At 36.8% G+C, this 19750-nt stretch overlaps 1 protein-coding gene across 1 annotated transcript in view; it reads right to left on the bottom strand.

Annotated features, from left to right (window-relative positions):
• Window positions 1-5956: 5956 nt before the first annotated feature.
• hykk.2 (hydroxylysine kinase, tandem duplicate 2) overlaps window positions 5957-19750 on the bottom strand; it is a 72294-nt gene continuing 58500 nt past the window's right edge. The window contains exons 8-9 of the mRNA XM_077717901.1: window positions 6833-7469; window positions 5957-6142 (exon numbers count right to left, since the gene is read on the bottom strand). Coding sequence (XP_077574027.1) covers window positions 7395-7469 — 75 coding nt within the window. The 3' untranslated portion in view covers window positions 5957-6142; window positions 6833-7394. The remainder of the gene's footprint in view (window positions 6143-6832; window positions 7470-19750) is intronic.

The raw sequence follows: 19750 nt of genomic DNA, 5'->3' as shown, positions 1-19750 counted from the left end.
CGAAGGAGAGTAATGAGTTAGCTATGCTGATGTCAGTCTCACTGACTGGCTCCACTACCAACCGGTGGGAATCTTCTGATGGAGATTAAAAAAACACATACCAGGAAGGGGGATTACTTTAGTCATGTTTTACATTTAAAATACAAGCAGTTCATCCCTGCCTTGGGCTTTGCTTTGTCTTGAGTGACCACTCTTATGTTACATTGAACGCTAGGTAAATGTTTGTGTATCTAGTGGTGGGGCGGTCTTAGATTAAAGTCTTAATTCCCTGCAATAGCTAATCATTGTATTGTTACGTGAGTCATTCCTTTGACCATCACTTGATGACACACCTGCTGCCAAGTTTCTCTCTTTATCATTGCTAAACTTAATTATGAGCTTCATCTGATTGCTATAAACAATAGTGATAGTATTCCTGTGTGGCCTTGGTGTCAAGAAGTCTTCATGTGTTGATGTGAGAGGATGCGAGTGCTTTTCGTCATAACATATGTCTGCGAGCATTTCACCAAGTCACAACAGCATGACTTAATTTCACAAGGAAGGTTGAGATGGAAGGCGGTTTGGACTTTTTGACTCACCAAATGTTAAGAAAAATACCATCAGACAGATTGGCAGATGAATTGGGAAGTGAAGCCATAATCATAATAAATGAATGGAAGGCCAGTGAGGTGCTAAGAAATAGACAATGGGAAAGGAACTCTACCACGACAATTAAAAAAAAACGGAAACGGGAAGTGTATTTACATTTCGGGTATGGTTGATTTTGTAACTTGGATTGTTTTCGTATCCTGGGACAAAGTGATTTCCACCGAGGCTTTTTGTAGCCTGAATATTTCGTATGTAAAAGCATTTGTAAGCAGAGGACCACTGTAATTTTTAATAAATTTATGAAACAATTAAACTAGTTTACAAATTGTAATATAGTCACCTCGCATAAATATTCAATGTAATGCAGCTTATTCATGATAAATAGACATAAAAAGACCATACACCACCCAAAACACTGCTGGTAATAAAAACTGGATGTAACAAAAACCTTCGATAGTGCACAAATCTTCCAATATTCTATTGGAAATAGGCTCAGATCAGAATAGTAACAGCCAGGCTGTTTTGAGGGAAAATGTTAAAATGACAAAGTGAGTTAGGCTATTTGGACCATATTGATTCTGCTTTGCTCTGTCATACTTGGCAGCATTTGCTTACTACCCTGGAAAACTGGAGAGAAGGCCATTTTTCACTTTTATTACATGAGAAATCTGCACTCAGGAGCCACCACAATGACCTTCTTTTATCAAGAGGGTTGTGAGATTTAGTCTCCACGTGCAGACATCCATTCACACACATGCACTCCAAGTCACTGATGCAGCATTTATCTTGATTGTGTGCAGCATGCAGCAGCCCACATGATAAGACAATTTGATGCTCTTTCCAGAGAATTCCTCTCTTTAGATTGAAAGTTGGAAGTGGATGACTTAGTGGAGCCTTACTGCCTTCCACACTGCCTCCTCCCCAAAAATCAAATAAAAAGAGTCGATAAAACTTGTACTGTCTGTACTTTGACAAAAAAGCTACAGGGGGGCCAGAGTGGGAGAGAATGATGACCAAATAAGGACTTGGAGCAAAGTGTAAAACATTAAATTAATTATTCATTCGATAATCACTAACAACTGTGATAAATACACAGTGTTGAACTCCTTCCTAAACTATTTTTAATTCATTTATTTTAACTCAGGAGTGAAAATATTTGGCATTGACAATAATACTCTTTGCTATTTTGGTTTTGTGATTCTTTTCCAGAATTTTACCACAGCCATTCAGTGGTGGTTTCCGGTATGTGTGATATGTGCGGTCACGAGGCAAGGAGGATAAAATTGAAGACCCTGTATTATTGGTCCAGTACCCCATATTTCTAGTTAATCCCCAAAAGACTCTTTAAGAGACTAAATCAAATGGCTATTCTGAGTCCACAAAGCACATCTATAATAGTGCAATTGCTTGGATTGGATTTCTACCTTTGCTTAGTATTTGAGTTAGTTACACTTCCCACGAATAAGGGCCGAAATCTGAAACTTTTCACAGACATCTTTTACCTCACTGTTTCACTTTTAATTTGAGACTATTTTTTCATAACTTCGAGAAAGCATGATGTGTGATTGGAATGAAAGGCTACATAGGACAATCTCATCTCATCTAATTTTCTTACCTGTTTATCCTCATTAGGGTCACAGGGGTGCTGGAGGCTATCCCAGCTGACTCCGGGCCTGAGGAGGGGGACACCCTGAATCGGTGGCCAGCCGATTCCAGGATGCAAGGAGACAGACAACCATGCACTCACATTCCTAGGGGCAATTTAAAGTGTCCAATCAGCCTCCCATGCATGTTTTTGGAATGTGGGAGGAAACCGGAGTACCTGGAGGAAACACACGCAGACCCGGGGAGAACATGCAAACTCCACACAGGTAGACGTGACCTGTATTTGTGAGGTCAACGCACTAACCACTTGCACCATCGGGCCGCCCAGGCTACATAAGGTTGTTGAGAATACAATTACTTTGTTGCAGTGCACCAAACTGCTGAAAGGGCGCTGATTTAAGCACATATGGTAATTTTATTCAGCACCTTTTTGACTTCTCCTAAGCTACACGCCCTTATCATTAAATTATTTCATTGCTTTTCTTTAAATCATAGTGGTGATAGCATCTGGAGGCTAAAGCTGTCGCTGCCAGGAACTGCATAATCAGAGCGCAGGGTTGCAACAAGGGTACATTTGTGGAGTGTGGGACAGGTGGGGAAAATCCATTATTTAGTGGAAAAAGATGACTCTTGACCTTAGATTTCAAAAATATTTTTTTGTGGCAATTGAGGGTAAAGGAAGAAATTACTTCATAATTAAGATTTTTCAGATCATATAAAGCACAATCCGAAAAGGAAAAAGGCAACCATTGAATAAAAAAATAAATTAAGACTAAACAAATGTTTTATTGAAAGACTACTTCTACTGTTCTTCCAAATTTCTAATTAATTTGCACTTCAAGGCAGTGAAATAAATGCACAAAAATAAGCAATAATTGAATTCTCGCTCTTGCTATTTCCCTCCTGAGGAAGTGGCACCTTCTTTTCTAGAGGGCTTTTGGGCCAACTAATATGCTCAGCTGTGGCTTTAAGACCAAAGGGACTGAAGGGAGCAGGCCATGTGATCACCTTACTACATCCTGCCCAGTATTTGTAAGCCACAAAGTTCAACATCAGGTTGGTAGAGCCAATTGAAACTATTTCGTTACAGCCTAAATGTTAATCATTTTCAATGCACTATGGTGACCAAAAAATATAGACTGCACGTGTCATTTTTTTAATGATTAATTACTTAAATGGCTTAAAAATGACACCTGGTTTGAATGATTACATTTTTGGCCAAATTGTGGCATGAAATGGTTAAAAAAAACTAGGCTTTAATTTGTACTGTTATCTTATTATTGATAATACCTGGATAGTCAAAAATTGGTCAAATTTTCACTTTGGAAAGTCCTCAATGTGCACTTTATTTTCATACTTGCTTTTTGGGTTTCGATTGTACTTTTATTTTTTTTTGTTGAGTGTCATGTTTCCATGTTTACCTTCATTTCCATCTTTCGTGTGTCATATTGTGAGTTTTTTTTGTCTCAACCCTGTTATATACATAATTTTTCTTTTTTTTGTCATAGAATAGTTTTTTTACCATATTCTTGTGTCACAATCAGAAAGGTTGGGCTTATTTTCTTTTTCATGACTCATGGATTTTATCTAAAGAACATACAACTTAGAAACTGGTATATTTTGGAATGAGGAAGAAATTGCTTCAATCTATCATTGCCCACCGTGTGTTATGCTCCTTTAGTTGACCCCATCTAGCAGCTGGGAGTGGTTTAAACCTCAAAGATTGATGTAGATTTTGGGCAATGTAGTAGCCAAATTGTGGCGCAGAGGTTAACTCACTGGTACATAGTATAGTCAGGCTTTTTCTCTGAAAAAACGACATATTATAGTAAGGCTTTTTCTCTGAAAAAAAATGACAGTATAGTAAGGCTTAAAAACGACATAGTATAGTAAGGCTTGAAAATGACTTAGTATGGTCAGGCTTAAAAACGACATAGTATAGTAAGGCTTGAAAATGACTTAGTATAGTCAGGCTTAAAAACGACATAGTATAGTAAGGCTTTTTCTCTGAAAAAACGACATAGTATAGTAAGGCTTAAAAATGACTTAGTATAGTAAGGCTTAAAAACGACATAGTATAGTAAGGCTTTTTCTCTGAAAAAAACGACATAGTATAGTAAGGCTTTTTCTCTGAAAAAACGACATAGTATAGTAAGGCTTAAAAATGACTTAGTATAGTAAGGCTTAAAAACGACATAGTATAGTAAGGCTTTTTCTCTGAAAAAAACGACATAGTATAGTAAGGCTTTTTCTCTGAAAAAACGACATAGTATAGTAAGGCTTTTTCTCTGAAAAAACGACATAGTATAGTAAGGCTTAAAAATGACTTAGTATAGTAAGGCTTAAAAACGACATATTATAGTAAGGCTTTTTCTCTGAAAAAACAACATAGTATAGTAAGGCTTTTTCTCTGAAAAAATGACATAGTATAGTAAGGCTTAAAAATGTCTTAGTATAGTAAGGCTTAAAAATGTCTTAGTATAGTAAGGCTTAAAAACGACATAGTATAGTAAGGCTTTTTCTCTGAAAAAACGACATAGTATAGTAAGGCTTTTTCTCTGAAAAAACGACATAGTATAGTAAGGCTTTTTCTCTGAAAAAAACGACATAGTATAGTAAGGCTTTTTCTCTGAAAAAAACGACATAGTATAGTAAGGCTTAAAAATGACTTAGTATAGTAAGGCTTAAAAATGACTTAGTATAGTAAGGCTTAAAAAGGACTTAGTATAGTAAGGCTTAAAAACGATATAATATAGTAAGGCTTTTTCTCTGAAAAACGACATAGTAAAGTAAGGCTTTTTCTCTGAAAAACGACATAGTATAGTAAGGCTTTTTCTCTGAAAAAACGACATAGTATATTAAGGCTTTTTCTCTGAAAAAACGACATAGTATAGTAAGGCTTTTTCTCTGAAAAAATGACATAGTATAGTAAGGCTTAAAAATGACTTAGTATAGTAAGGCTTAAAAACGACATAGTATAGTAAGGCTTTTTCTCTGAAAAAACTACATAGTATAGTAAGGCTTAAAAATGACTTGGTATAGTAAGGCTTAAAAACGACATAGTATAGTAAGGCTTTTTCTCTGAAAAACGACATAGTAAAGTAAGGCTTTTTCTCTGAAAAACGACATAGTATAGTAAGGCTTTTTCTCTGAAAAAACGACATAGTATAGTAAGGCTTTTTCTCTGAAAAAACGACATAGTATAGTAAGGCTTTTTCTCTGAAAAAATGACATAGTATAGTAAGGCTTAAAAATGACTTAGTATAGTAAGGCTTAAAAACGACATAGTATAGTAAGGCTTTTTCTCTGGAAAAAAACGACATAGTATAGTAAGGCTTAAAAATGACAGTATAGTAAGGCTTAAAAACGACATAGTATAGTAAGGCTTTTTCTCTGAAAAAACGACATAGTATAGTAAGGCTTAAAAATGACATAGTATAGTAAGGCTTAAAAATGACAGTCTAGTAAGGCATTTTCTCTAAAAAAACGACATAGTATAGTCAGGCTTTTTCTCTGAAAAAAAACGACATAGTATAGTAAGGCTTTTTCTCTGAAAAAACGACATAGTATAGTAAGGCTTTTTCTCTAAAAAAAAGACATACTATAGTAAGGCTTAAAAATGACTTAGTATAGTAAGGCTTAAAAACGACTTAGTATAGTAAGGCTTAAAAACGACATAGTATAGTAAGGCTTAAAAATGACAGTATCGTAAGGCTTAAAAACGACATAGTATAGTAAGGCTTTATTTCTTAAAAAATGGCAGTATAGTAAGGCTTTATTTCTTAAAACATGACAGTATAGTAAGGCTTAAACATGACCATGTATATTAAGGCTTTCATTGTAAAAACAAAAGAGCATGTATAGTTGGTCAATCAATCTTCTTAACCTGCTTTTTGTCAGCTATCGTTGGGCGAAAGGCAGTTGACACTCCAGACAGGTCGCCAGTCAGCTATAGGACAAACAGAGACAAACTACCATCACAATCCTGCCCACTACAAAATCAGGTGAGTGAAGCTCTACACTTAGGTGGTGCAATAGTTATTTGTTTGTGTTAACAAAGACCATGTATAGTAAGGCGTTTATACTTATAAAAAACAAAAAACAACATAGTATAGTAAGGCTTAAAAAACAACATAGTATAGTAAGGCTTAAAAAACAACATAGTATAGTAAGGCTTAAAAACGACATAGTATAGTAAGGCTCTTTACTTAAAAAACAACATAGTATAGTAAGGCTTAAAAGAAGACAGTATAGTAAGGCTTAAAAAACGACATAGTATAGTAAGGCTCTTCCCTTAAAAAAACAACATAGTATTGTAAGGCTTAAAAGATGAAATAGTATAGTGAGGCTAATAAGACGACATAGTATAGTAAGGCTTAAAAAACGACATAGTATAGTAAGGCTTAAAAAACGACATAGTATAGTAAGGCTTAAAAACGACATAGTATAGTAAGGCTTAAAAACGACATAGTATAGTAAGGCTTAAAAAATTACATAGTATAGTAAGGCTCTCTACTTCAAAAACAACATAGTATAGTAAGGCTTAAAAAATGACATTGTATACTAAGGCTTTAAAATGACATAGTATAGTAAGACTTACAAAACTACATAATATACTTTGGTGCAGTGGTTAACTCACCTGTCTCCCGTGTAGGCAACCTGGGTTTGAATCCTGGTCAGGAAGCATTTTCACTTAGTTGTTTCTGTGGACTTCTTCTCAAGAAACTCAAATGATTACAAAGGAAACTGTGAACACTTGGTGCCGTAGTGGTTAGCTCACTCGTCTTCTGTCTGGGAGACCTGGGTTCGATTCCCGGTTTTGACACTTTTTCACTTAGTTGTTTCTGTGGAATTCTTGTCAAGAGACTCAAATGATTACAGAGAAATGTGTAGTCACTTGGTTGGCGCAGAGGTTAGATCACTGGACTCCTGTCTGGGAGACCTGGGTTCAATTCCTGGTCGTGACTCTTTTTCACTTAGTTGTTTCGGGGAACTTCTTCTCAAGAGACTGAAATGATTCAGAGAAAAGTGTAGACACTTGGTTGGCGCAGAGGTCAGAGCACAGGACTCCCGTCTGGGAGACCTCGGTTCGATTCCTGGTCGTGACACTTTTTCACTTAGTTGTTTCTGTGGACTTCTTCTCAAGACACTGAAATGATTACAAAGAAAAGTGTAGTCACTTGGTTGGCGCGGAGGTTAGATCACAGGACTCCCGTCTGGGAGACCTGGGTTCGATTCCCGGTATCGTCCTTTGGCTGATCAATGAACCAAGTAGTCTGGAAAATGGAACAAGAAGAAGAAAAAAAAGAAAAATCTTTTTAATTTATATTAAACACTTAGTCATACTTTTCAGCAAAAGGTTATATTCCGAACTGCCTTCGGCAGTTCGGAAGACACTTGATGGACCTGTATGTGCGAAAGGCGTTCTCGGGTCGGCCTTCGGCCGACCCTCGACCGCTTGCTTGGTCAGTGAACCGCCGACACCGGGAAGCGAACTCACGTTCTCTCGGTGCAAAGGCGAGTGTGCAACCCACTACACCAACTCGTGCCCCACTTATACATAGGTGTTGAAACGTTTTATCCAAGGAAATGGGGTGAAACACTCAGTCATTTTTTGGACAAAATGCTTCATCCACTACTGAAGACTTATACACTTAGACATTAATACTTATTCTTTTAACTGAATAATATTTGGAAAATCTTTGCCTGCACTGGGATTTGAACCCAGGACCACAGGGGTGGTAGACTGATGACTTATCCACTGGGCCACCACCCGGTGAGAGAAAGTGGTAGTACTTATACTTTTACCTCTTTCATTTACCTGAAACACTTAGTCATTTTTTTTGACTAAATGTTTCATCCACCACTGAATACTTATTCAGTTACACACTTAGACATTCATACTTATTCTTTTAACTGAACAATATTTGGAAAATCTTTGCCTGCACCGGGATTTGAACCCAGGACCACAGGGGTGGTAGACTGATGACTTATCCACTGGGCCACCATCCGGTGAGAGAAAGTGGTAGTACTTATACTTTTACCTCTTTCATTTACCTGAAACACTTAGTCATTTTTTTGACTAAATATTTCATCCACCACTGAATACTTATTCAGTTACACACTTAGACATTAATACTTATTCTTTTAACTGAATAATATTTGTAAAATCTTTGCCTGCACTGGGATTTGAACCCAGGACCACAGGGGTGGTAGACTGATGACTTATACACTGGGCCACCCACCCAGTGAGAGAAAGTGGTAGTACTTATACTTTTACCTCTTTCATTTACCTGAAACACTTAGTAATTTTTTTTGACCAAATGCTTCATCCACCACTGAAGACTTATACACTTAGACACTTAGGTATTAGAACTTATTCTGTTAACTGAATAATATTGGGAATATCTTTGCATGCGCTTGGATTTGAACCCAGGACCACAGTGGAGAGAGAGTGATAACTTATCCACTGGGCCACCACCCTGTGAGAGAAAGCAGTAGTACTTGTAAATTTATCTCATCCATTTACCTGAATAATATTGGGAAAATTTTTGCAAGTGCTTGGATTTGAACCCAAGACCAAAGAAGCAGGGAACTGATGACTTATCCACTGGGCCACCACTCTACGATATTAGACAGTAGTATTTGTTATTTTGTCTCTTTTCACACCCAGATCATACTTAGTCCTTTATTGTACGTTCAAGTGGGAAAAGTTAGTGGGAAATAGTGGGAAAATCTTTGCATGTACTTGGAATTGAGCCCAAGACCAAAGAGGTAGAAGACTGAAGACTTAACCACTGGACCACCACTCTGTGAGAGAAGGTAGTAGTACTTGTACTCTTATCTCTTTCATTTACCTGAATAATAAGTGGTAGTACTTGTAGTTTTATCCCTTTCATTTACCTGAATAATATTAGGAAAATCTTTGCAGGCACTTGGATTTGAACCAAGGACCACAGATGTGGAAGACTGATGACTTATCCTCTGGGCCACCATTTGGTGAGTAAAGTATGGCTATATTCCTAAATAATATTTTAATTATGTGAGGTTATTTTTGTATACACCAAAATGCACCAATGTGGACTTTTTATGGGTAACATGCTTCTGAAGATGCGTCAATATATCATTAGTGTTTTTTTTCTTTTGCGCATTCATTGTTTCACCATTTTAAGCAAAACCGAGTGAAGTCTTAATGTAATTTATTAAATAGGACGCTGTTGCAACTGCATGAAAACAAATACTTCAAAAAGACATTTCTTTCAAGATTTGGGAAGCAGTTCTTTACATGTCTGACAATGACAGCAGAGTGTAACATTGAATAGACACAAAAGAATGCACTCTAACTGATTGTTAATTAAAATGTTTATCGGGTTGGCCGGTATTGGATTTCTTTCATGTGTTGGTTGAAGTAAACACTGCTGTAAGGCGTTGTAGTCTTTATTTTAACAAAATAACTTCAAATGAATTTGTAATTATTTTTCACCAGGGAATAGCAATGACGGGAACCGGTTCTCACCGCCATTTTGTTTCATAATTCCCTTATTATTGGTACTAGTCACCAAAATAAAAAGGTGCTGCTTGGTTTTCTCCAATTCAATGATTAACAATACTGATGTTTTGAACCAGCAAGACTGGGTTATAATAATGGTCAAGAAATAAAGATGACAAATAAAGTGATTATACAGTTTGAACACTTCGACTATTTCCTGACATTTCGCCCTGTAATTTGTGTGTACACTGAACGTTGATTGAGTATTTTTTTTTTAAATATATCAAGACATTTAGTGCATTTTTCTATGGGAATGATGTTTGTGGTCTTCCCCTGAATGGCCTCAGCATGTGACATTGGCGACTTGATCTAATCTTAACGTTGATGCGTGAAACAATCCATGTTATTGGGAAATACCCCATATGTCGTTTCAGGTTACTTTTGGTTATGTTAAAGCACAAGAAGGACTTGCTTAGGCTTTTCGAAAGATTATAGTTCTTAAGTATTACTTCTACTGCAGTTTAAGTGACGTTGGTCGTCATGGTTACAGTAATGACCACGTGGTTATGGTTAGGATACTTTTGGGGATGCGGTTTTAAAAACATGGTCTTCACTCACAGTGGGAAATGTGAAACTTGTGGCTGGAAACAGGAAACGAACAGTGGTCTTGCCACTATTTATGGAAATCATCTGCTTTCTGCTTATTCCTTGGACTCTGCTAATGATAACAATACATGTCAGAGTGTAAGTGACATGAGTTGGACACAACCTGCTTAATGGCAGATTAATTTTCCCCTTGTTATTATGTGCCAGTCATTTCACTTTAGTTTGAAACTGACAAAAATCTACTTCATTGTTTTACTTCACTACAGTGTAAAGCGTTTTGAAGTACACCGACGCAAGTCATTTTTGTTTTGCTTAGTTTACATCGTATTATCTCCTTACTTTTAGTATTTTCCCAGTGGGACTGATGCTTAGACATTGTATGACAACGAAGTAGACCTCAAGTCTGCATATCGGCAAGATCACAGCAAATCAACACCAGATAAAACAATTTCTTGCATGTGAAAAGAGAGTAGAGATATATGTAGTAAGACAGTTCCACAAAGCATATGGTGTTGATATTATTCCAGCAAGGATGCTAGTTCACAGTTCAAGGGCAGTAAATAAGGAAAACTGTTCTTTCTATAGGTGACATGATAAAAGAATGGTTAGTGTCTCCACCAACAGTTATGAGATTAAAAGTTCAACCCTGGCCTCCTGATTTCTGTGGACAGTTTGCATGTTCTCCCACTGCCTTTGTGGGTTTCCCCCGGGTACTCCAGTTCCCTTCAACATACCAAAAACATGTAGAGTAAAGTTATTCAAATCTCCAAATGGAGTTGTTATTTCAGAGAATATAGGCAGTCCTCCAAATGTCCAAGTGCCTTGGACAAAACTCTTTGGAATAATTGACTGGCTGGTGTTTAAGATGACTCTGATTGTTTTCGACTGTAATACTGTTGATGCACCATGTGAAATTGATGTACAATGTTGGGACATTATGATACGGCGAAGATAACTGCTCACAAAACACATCTGTAAGTTCTTGAAGAAAATACCTCAGAACTCCAAGATGAATTACATGCAAGTATGTGTTTGGTCATGAGAAGAAAAACACACCACCCTCCACCTGCTCTTAGTTAAAACGTGACTTTAAAATATAAATCTTTCACCATGAGACAATTCTGCAACTAAAACCCCAAGTTAGCATTTTTAAAGACTAGTTGTTACGTTTTCCACTTGCACTTAGTTGTTAAAGGAAAATCTGAACGCATTAGTTAAAATGAACACATTTGTTAACCTCCCTTAGTCCAAGCCTGGCAAAGTGCTCCAAGATGAAAAATGATAAAATGTTGCTCCCTCGCGACCAAAGGTTTGCAGTCCTGGTACACTGGAAGAGTGATGGAGTGCTAAAAAACACTTCTCAAGAGAGTAGCTGTCACATTCAGACTCATCATCACTTTTTTAGCCACTTCATAAAGAGATTTGTGTGTTAAAACAAGATATTCCTATTGTTCCCTCTTATACTGTATATTGATTCAGTAGAATGTTTAAAATAAAATAACAACACAGTCTTTGTTCCATCATTTGAAAATTAGACCACAAATTCCTCAAGTTGACTCTAAAACAAGGGTCACCAACACGACCCCAAAAGACCACATGAACAGCCCCCAGGGCCGGCTCTAAAAAATAGCTCCCCAGTGATGGTGCATTGTATTTTCCTAAGAGTGTTTTTGAAGTGATCATACAGTTATTTCAGTTGCAGGCGGCACGGAGGACCATCCACCTAACAAGTCAGAGGTCGCAGGTTCAAATCCGGCCTCCGGCTTTCCTGCGTAGACTTTGCATGTACCTTTGCTATTCCTCTGGGTACTGTGCTTCCTCCCTCATTCCAAAAACATTTTTTGTAGGTTAAATGGAGTATAGGTGTAAGTTACTGTTTGTTTATGGGTGGTGTGCGTCTAGTTGGTAACCCGTTGTCCAAAAACAGCTGTAAAGCGCTTTGCACACACACTTAACAAGTAGAGATAATAAGCAGTATATATGTATATATATACATTTTAAAATGTACATTTAGCAGACACACTAACTACAGAATGTGCATCTTGTCAACTTAAACCAGCAGGATAATCAGGATATAAGCTCCATGTACTTTTTTCTCAATAAAGAAAAGCCAGTCATTTTATGTCGCTTCCCTTGTATGTACATCCTCCACAAGGTTTTCCTTTTCCACCTGTAGATTTATAAAGTGTTCAAGCTAAATAAATACCATCTAATTCTGCACCTTCCCCTTCGTAGGAGAAAGAAATGATCTGCCACACTTGATTTGTGGGCTTTTCCATTTTACGTAATGAAGAGGAAAGCTTTCCAGTTGAACAGAGAACTCCATCAAATGGTTAGCGTGCATGATTAAACTTGGAAAATAGTTAAGAACGCTCCTTTAACCTTTAAAGTCATATTCTATTATCTGACTGTGGGCAAAGTCGCAGGCTCTCACAATTGAGCACACACACAGACAGGCACACATTTGCAAGGAATCAAACTCTTAAAGGAACCAATGAATGCAAATCCTAACTAAACTGGTATAAATCAAGAGCACATGGCAGTTGGTCACTTCAGGCCCAAATATTATAATGATACATGAGAGGAGGAAGGTGTCACAATGTTATAAGAATAACATGTTCCACTTGTGACAGTGAAAATTCTCCCACGATTGTGAAACATAATTAGAGACATGCATTTCTTGGACTTTTTATGGGTTGATTGTTTTTTGTTTCCCCAACCTGCTTGTTTGTTTATCTTTTCCAATTCCACTAGATTCATTTTTTTAAAAATAATTATTGCACTCATGAGCAATTGCACCACCATTCATTCACATTGTCGTGTATATCCATTTTTATGAACTTGTAGAGTATACTGTGTGCATGTGTGTTTAGTTTGGTAATATGAAGTATTAAATTGTTATTGCAAGAATAGAATTTCATCAATGCCTGAGGAAAAATCCATCCATTACTGCTTGTCTTCATTCTAGTTGTGGTTAAGTTGGAGTCTATCCCTGTTGACTTTTGGTGTGAGGACAGACAACTGCAAGAAAATTGTCATAAAGACATCAAGCCTGTTTTAGCCATTGATGTTAGACAAAAACACCAGTACAATTATTCAAGTCATCCAATGACTGCTCAGACACAAATCTTGCAATAGGTCTATTTTTGCTAAGACGTCTACATATAGTCTACTTGTTTCTTGTACTTGTATAGTGTGTTTCAATAAATTCTATACACATTTAGGTTTCAGAGATGAGATTAGTGCACATATAAATGACCTAGTGTATTCCAAAAGACGCAGCAAAGCAGACTGAGATGACTTAACCATATCCTGATGGTAAAATTATTTAAAACTTAATGGCAAATCCAGAACTATAGAACTGATCAGTAGAACGAGACTGATGGCCTGGTCTCATTGTAACCATTTTATATACTAATGCATTTTTCACACTGCACTGTTGAAATTAAAGCGTATAATTTTAATGACCCATAAAAAGTATTCTCTAATGTTTCGAGTTTTATTGGTAACAAAATATTACACCCAGGCATTGTGTACAGTTGTAAAAAAAAACGTTAAAGAGCAATAAATCAAATTTGTGTATGGAACACATCCATCATTCATATCTTTAATTAAATCAAAACTACATCAATGGCCCAAAGCACTTATTGGAGTACTCAACTGCCTTGTCAGCCCAACTCCGGTTGATTTCCTTTTTCACAGAGATTTTTCACGGATGTTGTTACACAGCTGGCTGACATTCTAACTTTTACCCCCAGCGTCACGCTTCTGGTCCCAATCACAATGAAAGACAAGCTTGTGTCAAGCTTAGCAAACCTTAAGGGCAGCCAAGAAATATAAAGGCCTGAGGTGGTAATAGTATAATGTTGAAACATATAGCTTACTACAGTAGAGGCTGCAAAGTGGAAGATCCAAATGGTTTTCTTGCGTGTGTTGGGATGATAAGACATGAGAAAGGTGGGTGAATAAAATCCCCTCAATTACTCTTTACATTGGCGAAGAATGTGAGACAAGGCCACAGACACAATCTGTTTTTTTTTCTTTTTTGTGTGTGTTTTTTTTCTTTCCTGATGACTGCAGTGAATAACTATGTCAGGTTGAAAGCATCCCTGATAAAGACCTGGAAGCCTCTTTAAGAGACAGAACAAGGCCCAGAGCAAATGAAGATTTCAGCATTTTACGTAAAGTCAAACTAGAAACGGAATCTACAGACATATCATTAAACTTACAATTACCAAGTGTTTCTCTGAGAAATAAAATATGCACATTGAGACTTTTTGTATAAGCATAATATATCTGATTTTATTGAAAGGGATTTGGAATAGCTCAGACATGACCTTCACTTTTTAGACTATAGTGCAAAGTCCTTTATTTTCACCATATTAGTGGTTAGATTATCAGGATTTAACACTTCCATTTAGCTCCCCAATTCTATGAGAATTCATCGACTTTCAATTACAACCCTAAAACATAGATGTTTTGCCTGTTTTTGGGTTTGGCCTCTATATATTAAGTATTATTTTTTTGCCCTGTACTCATCAAACGGCATATTCATTCACTATATGTCACTATTTGACATATATCGGGCTTCTTCAAACCATGAAACTCCACACTTGGTGGTATGGCTTAGAAGTTTTGACTTGTCTATCTACGAAAAAAAAGAATCTGACAGAGCTTTTACTTTCTGAGCAGGAGAAAGCCATTGGAAATGAGGTCATTCTTGACATAGTTCCAAATAAAACAAAGGGCGACAGCTGAGCAATGATCAACTCCGTTTCAGCCAGATCATGATGGTCCATTAACTTCCTAAATAGTGATGACATGCTGTTTGATTGAGAGTCATAGTAAGCGACAGGCAGGTGATCGGTGATCAAGTGAGCAGTTTTCATTGCTCGCTATGTTCAGAAATTGCTGGTCTGGGCCTTCTCGTGAGGAAAAAAAAGACCGCTTTTAAACTCCTGGGTCTCAAGTTCAGTCCTTTTACAGGAAAAATAACAATATTATTCAGAAATTAAGATTCACCAAATAAAAAAAATACTGATTTACTATATAAACACTATATACTATATATATTAATGTTGAGTGACGTTTGTTCTTCTTGGATTCATAAGCCAAGGATCAAAATTCTGAAATAACAGACGGCTGGGTTTTGTCATGGTTTTCTTCTTAATAGCCCATGGCAACTGCATAAAAATCCCGGAATACTACAAATGTAGATTCTAATTGAATTTGATGGCATTATCCATATAAAACACTGCTGCCCCACACCTGACCAGCACAGGAGAAAAAATGGATTTCAAATATAAATCCAAAGCATCACTGCAAACCCACTACCTTATCTGTATCATCTTTTTAATTTATGAACTAACTCATCAGATGGAAAGCTGAATCTTAATTTGTTCTTGTACTCAGACATTTTGGACAGTGTTGCACTTACAATTTTCTGAGTTTATTTTGGGGATGACGTCTATCTGTTCTATCCCAGCCAACATTGAGCAGTAGTTGGTGGAAAGGCTGAATTGGTTTCTAACCAATCACATGGCACAACAAACAAACCATTCACACACATGCCTAAGGACAATTTAGAGTTTTCAACCAGCTTAGCATGCAAGGTTTTGGGATGTGGGATAAAAACGGGGTATCTGAAGAAAACCCACTCAGGTACAGAGAGAACGTGCAGACTCCATACAGGAAGGAACCCTCTGGGGATTAAACGCTCAATTCCCAAACTGTAAGGTGGACTTGCTGACATAAAAATACATTATTTCGTGCAAAAAAAATCTTTTTGAATGTCTTATTTAAAACTTTTCCTCTACATTCAATACATTCTTGTAGCATTCTGCACTATTTTGACTTGGCTTGTCAGTGTAGAACGGGTTTATGGTTTTTATAATTGTCCGGATAATTAAATATGAACTGTTTCTAGAACTGGGGATTTCAATATGTAGTTACCTTAATACAGGTGACAAAACTGCAGGTGATCACATACATAGAGATTATTTCTTATCATAACATTAGCTGGTTAGTGTTTTAAGGATTTTCTAGAATTTGACTAACCAGCAGAAGCTTACACTAGCCAAAAAAATCCAGTACTTTTACTTCTCTGTTAACATATTTCACACAAAATCACCATAAATATAACTGCCTAACGATTACTACATTAAAATCCCAGGAGCAAGCAAGTCCTGAATCTTGCCGTGAGCTATTATTCCTAGTTTGTCTGTATGGCCCAACCACCACCAGCACAAAGTAACAATACACATTAAAAAGGTGATGAATCAGGGGTCTGTAAAACAGAAATAACCTCTTGAACCTTCAGTGGTAAACAGAATAAGAGGAATAGTGAAATCAGCAAGAGGTAAGGAAGTGTAGGAGGGGGCAGATTGAAAACTGAAACACTGTTCATTACGGCTATCACTAAGAGTGACGAGGGTGAGTTACAAAAGCTAAAGCACCCCACCTCGGGCTTCTTATGAGAAATATGTAACCAAGGACTCCCCTCTGTGAGTCATTTGGCCTGACCAATCACTATAGCAAGTATCCGACTCCTTGGAGGCTACATTATTAAATTAAAGTTCAGGATTTATACCCCAATACCATGAAATGTCTTTAGTCCGATTTTGGATCGTTTATCCTATCAAAGGGTCAACAATTGTGAGGTTTGATTGATAGAGCCAGGCGACTGGGGTAGTATAAATTTTCATGCTGTAGCCTTGCAGGCCACTGCTTCCACATGTTTAATTCTTCTCTGCTTAGACTTAGAAAGTCTAAACTTATCTACACTGCAGCACAGGTAAACAAGTCCCCTGACATCAATGAACATTGATAACATGAGGAATGGAGGCATAAAACAGATTGCAGCCTGTAAATGTTGTTTGGTTGAAGCAAGAGTTCAGATTGCTTATAAGCCAGCCGTTCTCTTTGCAGATACATGATCTGTGCCTGTTCTACTGCCATTACTGCATAAATATAAAAACTCGACCTTGTCACTATTCACTTTGGTATTCATGAATGAATGTAATACATCACTTTAACGATTTAAATTGTACATTTTTAAAGTTGGACATCAAAGTAAAATTAGTGCATCCCCCTTTAACCACAACCACCCAACAAAAAAAGAAGAAATGTCCAGGGGAGCCTATTAGCTCAGTTTTGAATCCACCTCACTGAGGCTACCATATTCAACTTGAATAAACCAAAATCTGGTCATCTTTTGACATAGAAAGATTATTGCATTTTAATTAGAATTATACAGATTTTTCAGAGAGAAAATGTCACTTAAAATGCAGCAAAAAAATGTAGTGTCTTGATTAGAAATATAATAAATTATTTGAGAATATATTCCATCAATTGGCTCTTTATTGTTAGCGAGATTGTACAAAAAAAGGTAGAGTCTAAAAGAATTGTAGTAACTGATCTTGTTGCATTTTGTAAATTTGGGAAAAAAGGTCTGATGGTGCATTAAATTGTTTAGATTGATGGTATTTATTGTTTTTGTTTATACTCAGATCCTGTCGGAAGTAGCGCTTGCTGTAGAAAATCATCAAAGCCAAGGCAACATGTGCATGTCAAGGAAATTTAAGTTCCGCCTCGGGCACCGTTCCATTGCCCTTTTTCAAAATGTTGAACACTTGATGGCTCATTATTTTCAGAAAAAGAGAAACTAAAATCGTCTGTGAAAGGTGCGTGTGTAATTACAAGATTCAAATGGGAGCTGTCTGAATTCAAAACACATGATCTCAAGGAATTTAAGTTAATGCTCCAAAAAAAAAGGAACATGAAAAGATCAGAGTTATAGTTGGTGACTAAGTCATATTGACGAGGTGTAAAGTGCACATTGAGTTATAGTGGGCCTCCCTGATGCCCTCAGTGGCCCCTGCACCTGGATTTTAAGTTGTGACCAAATTGGTGGAAATGATTGCATGAATTCTCACATATGCATTGGAGGAATCAATTAATCTTCATCTTCCACAAATACCCATTATCCCAACAGCACCTCATCATAAGATTAATGTTTAGGTCTAATGTGTCCCAACTCTATGTGGAATAAATGGCAGACCACTGGGATTGCTTGAAAAGGAAATTGCAGATACTTTAAATGTGGAAAACTTCCATTTTGAATACAGAGATATTTTTTTGTTTGTTTTTTTGGTTTACCGCAGCAAATAGATGGTTGTAATGGTATCACTCCACTCAGGATTTACAAAACACGTGTGGCAAAGAGATCACGTTTCTTTTTGTCTACTTATAGTTATTGAATTTGAAAAATGTCCAGACTATTTGCAGCCATACAAAGAAAATATGAAGAGGGAAAAACAAGTTATTTTACAGATGAAAAGCATTGGGTGTAGTAAATCTTGGTCTATAACGAGACGATTTCTAATTGATATGCTGTACCGAATTCCTCTTTTTTAGTTTGTTCTATATTTTTTGATGGAAATCTAATGATAAATACATGGAAGCCAGCTGATTTCAATAATGTCCCCTCCTGTTTTGTATGAGCCTAAAAGGAGGAAGCACATTCAGTGACGGCATGGGGCTGAAAAGACACGTGGCAAAATCCAAAGTCATCTTCCTCATACACAGATTGAAAATAACCAGGATTTCAGTTAAAGAACCATTGTTCCATTTGACAATGGACGAACATGTATGATGAGGAAAAATCTATCACAAGATGAGGTCTGCATTGTCTCTTACTTAACATGCAAAGATACTTACAGTATGGATATTTTTCCATTGACATCATCATGGTGGGCTACAACAATGCCAGTATAAGGGAGTATATAGCAGTTTTCACACATACTTTTCAGTTGGTGTCCACTATTTCGAAAATTCACAAATTCACAGTCAAATAAGTTTTTTGAACTAATGAATATGAATGTTTTTTTTAACGTATGAACATGCAGAGACCCAAACTCCGCACATCACAAATATGTGACATTAGAGTGAATTTACGCATCAACTTCACACAACATTGCCTGCTCATTTATGAGTTAAAAAAATGAATAAAAGCTTTTTTTCCAAGCCACATGTCATTCCAGGAGTTGCACACTATTTTGCTGATCTGCAGTTTTGTGTCTGAAGTGAACTAAGACACAGTTGGCCATGGAATTGCTCGCCACTGAATAACATCAAGCATTTGATCAGATATGCACAACAATAACATATAAATTTTTAAAAAATATTAGCGACTTAGTTCCCATGGCCCAAACATTTCTCTAAAGACCATTCAGAAAGCCAATCCAAGACATTTTCATTCTACTCTAATCTTTTTTCTTGTTGCAATCATTAATAACATGGAACCAAATCACACATGGACATGGCAAAGTAGGGAGATATTTCAGAGTGAAGGGACATTTACTTCAGAGTCTACAGTATGTTTAGACACCAGGGTCGTTTGAAGGCAGATGTAGTTCCTGGCTGCATCCTTTCAACAAACTGCCTCCTGGTAATTGGCTATTA

Source organism: Stigmatopora nigra, chromosome 5, assembly GCF_051989575.1.
Source record: "Stigmatopora nigra isolate UIUO_SnigA chromosome 5, RoL_Snig_1.1, whole genome shotgun sequence".
NCBI classification, from domain to species: Eukaryota; Metazoa; Chordata; class Actinopteri; order Syngnathiformes; family Syngnathidae; genus Stigmatopora; species Stigmatopora nigra.
This window is presented reverse-complemented; position numbering and strand designations above follow the sequence as displayed.